This window comes from Falco naumanni, chromosome 15, assembly GCF_017639655.2.
Source record: "Falco naumanni isolate bFalNau1 chromosome 15, bFalNau1.pat, whole genome shotgun sequence".
Classification (NCBI taxonomy): Eukaryota; Metazoa; Chordata; class Aves; order Falconiformes; family Falconidae; genus Falco; species Falco naumanni.
In genome coordinates, this window is record NC_054068.1 from 14,142,792 (window position 1) to 14,153,851 (window position 11,060).

At 43.8% G+C, this 11,060-nt stretch overlaps 1 protein-coding gene across 1 annotated transcript; it reads left to right on the top strand.

The window, feature by feature from the left end:
* The first annotated feature begins 5,651 nt into the window (after positions 1-5,651).
* Positions 5,652-8,535, top strand: LOC121097972 (cytochrome b-c1 complex subunit Rieske, mitochondrial). The gene is made up of 2 exons (XM_040615455.1): positions 5,652-5,924; positions 7,738-8,535. The coding sequence occupies exons 1-2, from the start codon at positions 5,714-5,716 to the stop codon at positions 8,346-8,348; spliced, it is 822 nt and encodes a 273-aa protein (XP_040471389.1). The 5' UTR covers positions 5,652-5,713; the 3' UTR covers positions 8,349-8,535.
* Positions 8,536-11,060: the final 2,525 nt, after the last annotated feature.

The following is an 11,060-nucleotide window of genomic DNA, read 5'->3' on the forward strand; positions in this document are numbered from 1 at the left end:
GCCAGATATTCCATGCCCTCCTGCTCAAGGCAATATATCTCAGCCTTATCAAGCAGCGATGTAAGAGATCCAGAATAAGACGGTTGCTAAAGCTGTGAACTCCTGCCTATTACTCCTGCATTAATAGAAAGAGTAGTAAAATGCTGCAATCAAAATTCTTCTTTGCTCATGATATTCTAAAGTTTCCTCCTTGAGTGGGAAAAAGCTGAATTTAGGTTAGACTGTAGTAGTGAGGTGTCATCATTTCAACTAATTTGAGGAGTGGGAGAAGAATGTTTCACCAGCCAATTGTTAGTAGATTTTTTTTCCTCATGTTTACTGCCCTTTTTGTATCCTCACTTTTCACATACCTTCCTTCTGATCACGTCTTGTGACTTTTCAAAGTGGTAGGACAACTGCAAAGAGACGTAATGTCTCAAAATGAAAAAATGTCCATAATTTTAACCTTAAGCAAACTGTACTCCATATACAAAACTACCTTCCAATTCATTTAGCAGCTTCCCTAGTACCACACCAGAAAACAGAAAACATTTTAACAAACATTAATTCTGCAAAAGAACTAACTGCAGACATTTGGAGCCACACTGGCAGTAGGGTGCCCTTATCTGAACAGTCAATGAACTGGAAGGCTTCATCTAATGCCTGCGGGCTGCAGACCCCGAGACATGCCACTACATAAAAGACACGTCCTGATTTGGAAAGTTTACACAAGAAAACGGCAACATAGCTATACAAACAAAGATTACCATTAAATAAAAGAAGTACTCTTGCTAGAAACAGCTTTTAAAGGAAAGGCTATATAGTACCAAGCAAGCAGGAAACTCTTCCATTTTAACTTCCAGGAACTTCTCGCTCAGTGCACTCCCACTTCGTACATCGGTGCTCAGCAAGGGCACCATGCAGGCACCATGGCCAGGTGCTGCCATCGGACCCACTCTACAGGGCAGGGCAGCAATGGTTGGACTGTATTTCACATGAACGTCTGTATATTTCCAAGCAAGCAGCTTTCCCTTGCTCCTTATTACACACACCAACATGAAAGTCTGAATGTCACCGAGTCACTTTGGTCGGAAGGGACCTTTCAAGATCACCTAGTGCAAATGCCCTAGCTCAAGCAGGGTCAGCAAGAGCAGACTGTGTCCAGCTGGGCTTTGAATTCCTTCACAGATGGAGACCCCATGAGCTCTCTGAGGAACCTGCTCCTGCGTACAGCTGGGCTGTGTTACATCATCTGCACCCCCCCATCTTACAGACATAAGATCATGCAACATGACTGGAGGTGGTGTGAGGGAATCACCCGGGCCACATGGCACTTGTTCTCAGTCATCCTCTACAGCACAGTGTGAAAACCCTCACATTCCAGCAGGATACACCTGCTTTACTAACAGTGTTCCACAATTGAAGTTCAGTAGTTTGTTTGTGGGGTTTTTCTTCTTTCTGAATAACCTTATTCATGGAGAAACAAAATTATTATCAGTGCAAAACCAAAAAAGCAAATGCAAACCCTGAAGTCTCAAGTTTAGCAGCACTGACTTTTCAGAGCATAAAAATAATGCAAGATGGCAAAGGACTCAAAGAAAGATAACTTTCTGGTAAGATCAAATTGCCTGGGGTGAGCAACATTCTAGCAAAAAGCCAGCCAAGTTCTGCAGTTAATATCTGAAGAAAAGATAAACACAAGAATAAAACACTATGTAAAGAAAGGCACCAAAGCACCACTGCACATGCCCAAAAGCATTATAACAATACGTTACAACTGTTTCATAATACTGCAGATCTATTATCTTACAGCTTTTGTATTAATGCAAATGAACTTCTAACTTACTTTAAAATGGGAGGAACATTAAACAGTATAAATTTTCATGAGGATAACACTTGTGAATGCGCAAAAGCAATGACAGAGGTCTGCTTAGATGGTACAATACTCTATTGGCATTTAACTTTCAGATATGGCTGGAAAACACTTGCTCAGTGTTGATGCTCAGCAACATAAGCCTAGCAGCAGTTCTCAAAGAAAGACCTACACACTAGAATATGCTTAGTCATTTTAAAATTAAAATTACATTTTGGACTCTGACATCAGGACATGGTGCCTTTCAGCTGAAATTTTCATTTTCATTCTTTAACCATCTTCTGACCACATTGTAATTTGAAGTCAGACTTATGCTTTTAAAAAATTTACAACCATGTTTTCCAAAAAAACCCACAGTGAACTCATTTTGTCAAAAGTCTTTAAAAGTAGCAAGCACATTTTGCCAAACATCTCTGGGAATATCAGCCAGCCAGAAAAATAAATCATTTGGGATGAGGCCACATCTGCCCCATCCCAAGCAGCTGAGCTGAGTTAGAAAATTCAAAACTTGCACAACTGTCAAAACTCAGGGATCTTTAAAAAGCCCAGAAAACAATGAATCCCTCAAACCCACAGCTGACAACCCTTCTACAAATACTAGCTCAGATCCTCAGCTTCATGGTGAAACACCAAGAATCTACTGCACACTAATATCTGATGGCCTTAGCAGAAACTTCTCTTGCCCTGTTAAACTTGTTTGGTTCTGATCATATCTTTACCATGACTGTGACAATTTTGTAATCTGTTAAAAAACAGAAAACAAGATCATGTTTCTGTAGCTCTTTGCCTCTTAAACAAAATAATGTTTCTAAAACTTGTGCTGTTAAAATCGGTCTTCCTAGTTTTCTCCCCCCCTGCTTGAATATTGTCTACTTCCACCTGTACATTGATTCATAGCTCCACTACTTTCTACAAATTACCTTTCCTCTACAATATTATGATGATATCCTATAATTACTACATCACTACTAACTACAGCTACCAACAGTACATCGAGTTGGGTAAATCATTATCTATCCAGGCTTAGATGTCAAACTTGTCGGGAAAGAAATAAATTATAGATCAATATTACTAGAACTGGAATGATCCATCCCACTTAATTAGAATGACCATATTTCAGTATATTTCAGACAACAGTTAAAAAGATTCAGTGAATTACTTACATGAAAAAGTCAAACCCTTAAATAAATCTTAATAAGGCCAGTCCCTAAACAAATACTCCACAGAAGCAGGGTTATTTTCATGCACAATCATAAAAAAATTTAGTAGCAACACCACTAGCAACAGCTGAATTTCAAAACAATAGCTCCTTACACAGCAAGTACGAAACACTAAAGCTTCACAGCCTCATGTGGATAGACTGTGCTGACTAGCTGAAAAATTGTGGTTAGATTTCTAGGAGATGACTTAGCTCAAATGTCTTCACAACATATCTCTGTGTCAAGTTCATCCTGCATTTTGGGAAAATTGTAGAAGCCCAAACTAGTTGAAAGGCTTGACTGGAGCAGGTATGCACCTAGTATCGAACTGAATCTTACCCTTAGAAGCTGTGACAAGCCAAGCATGACATGGATGCTGTAATGCAAAATAAATTTGGAAAAACAAATAAAAAACCCCACAGCTATTTATTTATTTATCCACCCTAGTTGTTAGCAAAAGAATGGATCTTTCCTTTAGTCAGGGTCCATCTATGTGATGCATCTATCGTCTCTTATCCTTGCAATTAACCCACACAAGTTTTGGGTGAGAGTATCAACCCGAGCTGAGCGATTATTACAGAGAACTGGAACCTTGCCCAGAGGAAAGCCTTCATTAGAGCTGGGTTGGTGCTTCCAAGAGCCCGAGACACTTATTCTGTTTCACAGTGCTGCTGCCTGGCCAGGGCCCTCTCTGCACACCAAGGATGTAGCTCTGCGGAGGCAGCCAGCAGCCTCCCTGTTGCAAAGGGGAGAAAGACTACTATGGCATTCTTCCTCCTTGTCTCTTAAAAATGCTGCCCTTCCTCAGTGTGAATGGCCTGTATCTGCCAAGATTCATTTTATTAACTGAACTACCACCTCCAGAATAGCTCTTGGGAGTGGATTTGGTTTTAATTTGCCTGGAGGATGTCATTTGCTGCTTGTTGCACGAGGGAAGGAGCTGACAGCAGCGTTGTTTTGTTTCAGTTCATTTTTCAGTGCAGTCAACAGGGTGAAATCACACATATTACCTAATTAAAGAAACTAAACATACAAATGAATCCGTATTTCTGTCTTGCACACTGCTGGCATACCATCTTAGAAGATGTACTTTTAAAAACAAAGAAAAAAACAAACCAATTTTACTTCCCTTTGAGAAGCTCCACAAAGTAACACCATCAACCATTTTAGGACTACCCCGGCAGGTCAAGCCAGATCTATTGCTCTCTATCAGACCAGAGAAGATATATTTAAATCTACCAAAATATTTTCTTTAGTATTTAATATTTCTCAGTACTTTGATTTGCCCGTGTCCACAAAAGGACAAGCAATGTACACGGTCAGAAAAAAAAATATTAAAACAAATCGTGGAAACAGAACTTTTTATTTAGCTTTTTGCTGCTGAAAAATGTGGCAGGAACTTTTGGAGAATAATCCTTTCTATCTTTAGGAAAGCAACTTTGTATTTTCTTCATAAATAATCAAAATACTTCAAAGATGCCGAGAGTACTGAAATCTCTTCCCTTAATGGAAAAGCATTTGAAGTATGTGGGAGGGGAGAGGGCGGGGGTGTTCTGGGCAGCTCTAAAGGTGCAACAGTATGCAAGCTTCCCGTACCATTCACACAGCTGAATGAAACTGATGTGAGCGAAGACAAAAAATTGGACTCAAGTGTTTATAACTCTGCCCATGTTTGTGATTGAGAATGGAAGAAATATATTTTTGGCAATAATTACAGCGGCTGTGTTCCTTCACCCTCCTAATCACTGATGATGAGTTTCTGGGGAACTGTCTGACTTCCCCAGCAGCCTGAGCTCCAGACGGCGTGTGCTGATGAGCAATGGAACACACCGAAGCTGTGGCAGCTGGAGGCTGCCTGCAGAAACGTGGTTAACAAACCCAACAAGTGCGCTGTAAAACGTGCTTTGCAGTCTTCAAACTTAAAATGTATAAACCTATCCGTCATCGATTTCCTATGACAAGCTGAAAAAGATGTGTTTCTTCCCACTCTGCAGCGGATCTAGGAAGTCGAAAGGACAAAAAAGGAAAAAAAGAAACGAACTAAAAAGTGGCAAACGTTGTAGAGCACTCTTAGCGGGCGTGACGTGAAGCTCACGGGGCAGGGGTATGCTCAGGCAGTAGTTTCTGTACAGGCGGTAACGGGCCGATCCGACACGGAGCCTGGTACCGCCCGAACCCCGGCAAAGCTCAGGGCCCTTCGTGCCTGGCCCCGGCCTGGGCTGCGGGCGGCGCCGCTCGCCCTCACGGCCTGAGGCTGCGATCACGCAGCCAAGCTTCTGGAGAGGGGGAAAGGTGCCTCGAGAAAAAAAAAACAATTTGGCACATGAAAGGTTACGAGCAGAGCAGGGAATTAAGATTAATTCTGAAGCTCCCGACCTAGAGACAGCCCAGGCCGCCTGGCGAGGGGAGGCGCAGCGGGGGTTCCTAGGCCGCACCCCCGGCACGGCCCGCTAGGCCCTTCCCCGCTGCCGCCGGTGGGTCCCGCAGCCCCGGGACTCACCCTGCCCCGCCCGCCCGCGGCGCGCCCCGGCACCGTCCCCCGGAAGTGACGTTGGCCCCGCGCGACGGCGTGCTGCCGTGACGTCAGCGCGCGTGCGCAGCGCCCCGCCCCGCCGCCGGGAAGGTCGCAGCTGTGACCGGCCCAGCCGCCGCCGCCGCCGCCATGTTGTCCGTGGCCGCCCGCTCCGGGCCCTTCGCGCCCTACCTGTCGGCCGCGGCGCACGCCGTGCCCGGCCCGCTGAAGCCGCTGGCGCCGGCCGCGGCGCGCCGGGCCGAGAAGGTGCCGCTGGACCTGAAGCGGCCCTTGCTCTGCCGGGAGTCCATGAGCGGCCGCGCGGCCCGGGGGGGCCTCGTCGCCGGCGCCAGTCTCAACGGTACGGGCGGAGGGGCCGGGGGGGCGGGCGGCGGGCCGGGGACAGCGGCTGTGTCGCCGCAGCGGCTGGCGGGGGTGCTGTGGGCCCGGCAGCGCCGCGAGTGCGTGCAGAGGCGCTGGCGCTCGCCACCGTCCCGTCCCGTTTGGGTGCGGGTTGCGGCGGGGACAGCAGCAGCCGCTGGCTGCAGAGCCGGGGCCGGCCGGCGTGCCCGCAGCCGGGTATCGGTTTTGCGTTGCGAAGACGCAGGAAAACTGCGTTCAGCTCCATGGGGCGTTTAACGGGGGGCAGCCGAGCACCGCTGCGCAGCGAGAACTCGCGGCGCGTTTTACTGCTGCGGAAAAGCGGCTCTAACGGTGAATTCGGTGTGCTAGAACCAGCGCCGCGCTGCGCTCGGGGATCGCCGTGCCCCCGGCTCGCGCCCCGCTCGCCCAGCTCGGGCGCAGGCAGCCTGCAGCAGCAGCGCGCCCCCGCCGGGCCCTGCGCGCCCCCGCCCCGCAGCCGGCGGAGCCTCGGGGAAGATGCGGCGCGGCCGCAGCGCTGCGCACCTCCCCTGGCACCGCCGCTGGTACCTCCCCGTGCAGGATGAGCTCCACTGAGAACTCTATAAACCTGTAACTATGACTGAACGTCAGCTACGTTAGTTTCAGTTAACATCAAGCCTGCTTTTTGCTGCATATAAGGAAGGTTTAGAAGTTAATCGTATTGCTTGTTGCTAAATGAGAAATATTTTAAGTCTTGACGCCGAAATAAATTGTCATGGTTGACTCTGTCAGAGGTTTGAATTTAATTTCTCTGCAATTAAAATCCTACAGCAAATACCTGCTGTATGCTCAGTTACTTGTAAATAAACATAAATATTTCCCCCATCATTTTGCCTTTAAATCCCCAAGAGCTATTCTAGGTACTTTTGAGAGAATGAGTTTTATTAACCTCTCTTAATTTTGTGCCAACTGCTAGTGAAAAAATAAAGACTAAATACTTTATAAATAAGAAGTGTTGCACTCTGGCAAGTAATATCATGTCTTTTGTGCGTTCTTCACTTTGGCTTATAGATGTTCCTTGAGGGAAGCCGCTTTCTTGTTCTGAAGAAACTAATGGAACACCTCTTGGTTAGCCATCACATTAGTTTAGCACACAGGTTTGATGTGAGAATCCCACTTGTAATGCTTGGTAACTGGATAATTATTAGTTTTATCCCTAAATCCTTCTATGAAGTGAGCCTGGCAAATAGGGAATTGTAGGTTTAAAAATTATTTATTGGGGCGGTTGGCTTTGACAATGGTTTAATGTAAAGAGGGATGCCTGATGCTGCTTTCTTTAATCTAAAAAATGCTTAACCACATACTGAAGATTATTAAAGGCATAGAAGATACTTAAGTCAAAAGAAAGCACAAAAGTGTTCAGCAACAGATTTCTTTGTAGTAGTTTTTTTCAGGGAAACTTTTGAATGGAAAACAGATATGTCTTTTCTTAGCTAGTCATGGTATCCTCCAGGAGGTTTTTCTTGAAGACTTCCAAAAAAACAGTTTACTTCAAACCCAGAACTTCTCACAGATTTTTGTGCATCCTTACCAGGCTACGTGTAATTTTCAAATAGGTAAAACTAAATTCACAAATCACCTGTTTTACCTATCAAAAATACCTTCTGGAAACCATTTTCCTACAAATTAAAATCAAAATTTATAACTAAAGGAATCCTACCCAGACTTGGGAATAACTTTTACCCATTATTCCAAAAATGCAATTTAAAAAGTGTATATACATCATAATATTTTTTACCTGAAAGTTTTGTCATTTCATATTTTTCTTGCAGCACCTGCCAGTGTTCGTTGCATCCATAATGATGTCGTGGTACCTGACTTCTCTGCCTATCGTCGTCAAGATGTGCTAGACGCCACCGTATCTTCTCAAGGCAGCAGTGAAGCTAGAAAAGGGTTTTCATACCTGTTGACTGCAACAACCTGTGTAGCAACTGCATATGCTGCTAAAAATGCTGTCACCCAGTTTATTTCCAGCCTGAGTGCCTCTGCTGATGTGCTAGCGTTGTCAAAGATTGAGATCAAGTTATCTGACATTCCAGAAGGCAAGAACATGGCTTTCAAGTGGAGAGGGAAGCCCCTTTTTGTGCGTCACAGAACCCAGGCAGAGATTAATCAGGAAGCTGAAGTTGATTTGTCTAAACTGAGGGATCCGCAGCATGACTTAGACAGAGTAAAGAAACCAGAGTGGGTCATATTGGTGGGTGTCTGCACTCATCTTGGTTGTGTGCCCATTGCTAACTCTGGAGATTTTGGCGGTTATTACTGCCCTTGTCATGGGTCCCATTATGATGCCTCTGGCAGAATCAGGAAAGGTCCTGCTCCCTATAACCTTGAGGTTCCGAGTTACCAGTTTCTTGGTGATGATGTTGTGGTTGTTGGCTGAATAATGAGGTGCTTGCTCACTTTCATGGCTCTGTGAATGTACACTCACAAAAGGGTTAACTGAGATTCTGGAATACTGTAAAACCAGATGATCCTAAAAACATATTAGCTGTCTAGATTCTCAACCAGAAGTATGTTGGAATACTTCCCTGTGTTTTAATTTTAATAAAAACTTGGAGTGAGCACTTCTTCGTGACTAACGATAATGTGTATTTATTTGTGTATGGACTTCTAGTGTGTCCGGTCAAAGAGATACTACAGCAGATGCAGAATATGTTCATGGAGCCCTCCTGAAGGGCTGCTCATGCAAGATAGACACTGAACTACAAAGCCGTTGTTTCTTCATACCACGTATTTTCATTTTTTGTAATTTTGTTTTGTTTTGCTGCATTATGGCAAGGAACATCTGAAAAAGGCCTTGCTATGAATTTCTAACAGTGAAGTAAGTTTCAAGATAGAATTCTATGAGATTTAATCCTTTTCCTTCCAATGTATTTTTTTCCCTTGCTTGTTTTCAAAGGAAGTGAAGGAAAAGTAAATAAAGACCTACCTAGAAAGAAAATTATTTTACACTGGTCAGAGGCAGCTTATAATTGTTTAGCTAGAATGATAGCAATGTAATTTTATGATGATTTGGACAAAAATAAGCATGTCATGTTAAGAGTTATAAAATAGTTGTTTTACTTGCAGATGAGCTTGATTTTACCTGTATCTAAACATCAGATCAGGTGCTTAGGACACTGGGAAATCTGACAGTTTTCCAAAAGAAGTTGAGAGGGAAGTAAAAAGGGAAATCCACCTTTTACAGAGGGTGAAAAATGCTTTGTAAGAACCACTCAGTCTGGACTAATCTCTGGTGTTAAACATAGTGAAATGTTGACGTGCCATCAAAGATATTTTAAGACTCAGTGATTTGTGTGAAAACTATAATTTCATACTGCCTATAAACTAAGCCAAATAAAGGCCAAAACTTTGAAACCTCTCTTACCTTGATGCTGACTCTGAAGGCATGGAGAAATGCAGCCTGGAGTAGATCTTCTAACCAGCCTTGGTCCTGCCAATACAAAACAAAACCAGCAATTAATTGCCAATGGTAGATGAGGAGAAACAAGGTGTGCTGTGTCCAGAACAACCCAAAAAAGCAAAACAAAAAGACACCAAACTATTTCCTGTTTGCTTCCAATTATTTACTGCTGCTCTGTGAATGCTTTTGTCTTGCACTGCATTAACATGCTCCCTCCAATTGCAGAACAGAAAATACAATCCTCAGAATTTGGTGGGTCTGGAGCTTCACATAAACGTCATGTAGAGCTGTGATGATAGTTGGGTTAAAACTGAAGTTTTAAGCAAAATTAATTAATTGACGCGTTTGGCTTACCTGTTCTCAAACAATTCAGTGAAAAAAAGACCATAAATGACTGCTGAAGAAGTTCTTAGATACGCATTTTACACCCTTTTGTATTTGAGCTTTACACCTTATCACTATATCCACAAAAACATTCTCAAGAACTCTTTTTGGTATGACGTCACGCAAAACCAGTACTGAAAGAGATGTTCCCAAACTTTTATGTAGGCAATTGGTGTTGGTATATGTGCCTTGTATTACAGGGTTGATCATTCCTCAGATTTTCTATTTCAAGGAAAAAAAACTCGGGAACTCCTGAAGTAGCATTGCTCATCTGCTGTCAGGTGGCTACTTTTACCTCATCCTAAAAATGTTTTTTAGCCCACAAGTACATTTTTTAGGCCAAATCTTTGTTTACATAATCGCTAAGTAACCGTGGTACCAGTACATTAGTCCCCTGTAAAGCAAAGAAATGGCCAGGGCAGTTTCTGAGCTGACAAGTGAACACAGTGAAAGCTAGAGTAGCTACATCACAGCTGGGCTTAAAGGGTCACGCATAAAATTCCTTGCACAGAATAAGCTGCTACTTAAATTACATCAAACTGACTGAACCAAATCATACCAATTTCAGCTAATGCGGCACCATGACATTGAACGTGTTTGAGAATAATCTGGCAGCTTTTACTGTAAACATGAGACGCCAGCAATACCTTTTTTCACCAGACTGATGACATAACAGCTGAAGAAGCTGAATTGTTGCTTACTAGGTAGTGCAGACCTGATAGTCTTCATCTTCTCCCCTCCAAGACTTTGTTCTCTTCATAGTGGCAAAAAGCATTCCTGATGGGCTGCGCATGTCTTAGAAAAGAATAGGGGTTTACTAGAATTTGAGAATTAAGGTGAAGAGTTTAGAGCCTCAAATCTCCAAAACCAGTCACAGTTTGGTATTGAAAGTATGGGTGGAAATGAAAAACCATGACATTTCGTCTGATCACGTTAAAATACTTTTTTACTGTGAAGGTTGTCAAGACACTGGAGTAAGTTGTCTGGAGAGGTTGTGGAGTATCCATGAAGATAGATGCCCAAATCACACTGGACAAGAGTCCTGAGCAACCTTGCTTTGTGCAAGGCAATTGGACTGGATCACCTCAAGAGGTCCCTTCCAACCTCAGCAACACTGTGATTTGCAAGGAATATTGTCCAATTATTGCGTTGTCTTCTCTGGGACCAGAAACTCCAGAAAGCCCAGGCTCCCTAAGGGGAAGCATGACTGGAGTGAGCAAGGGTAAACCTCCAGTTGCCAGTAATGAGCTCATAATTACCTTGTGGGCTAAGATGTCCTTGGAAGGAGCCTTTACCACTGCCACT

What these genes read in the sequence shown, in the direction of transcription:
- LOC121097972 (XM_040615455.1), top strand. Translation starts at nt 5,714, where the DNA reads ATGTTGTCCGTGGCCGCCCGCTCCGGGCCCTTCGCGCCCTACCTGTCG. An exon ending in CGCCGGCGCCAGTCTCAACG is followed by an intron (nt 5,925 to 7,737) that starts GTACGGGCGGAG and finishes TTTTTCTTGCAG; the next exon opens with CACCTGCCAGTGTTCGTTGC.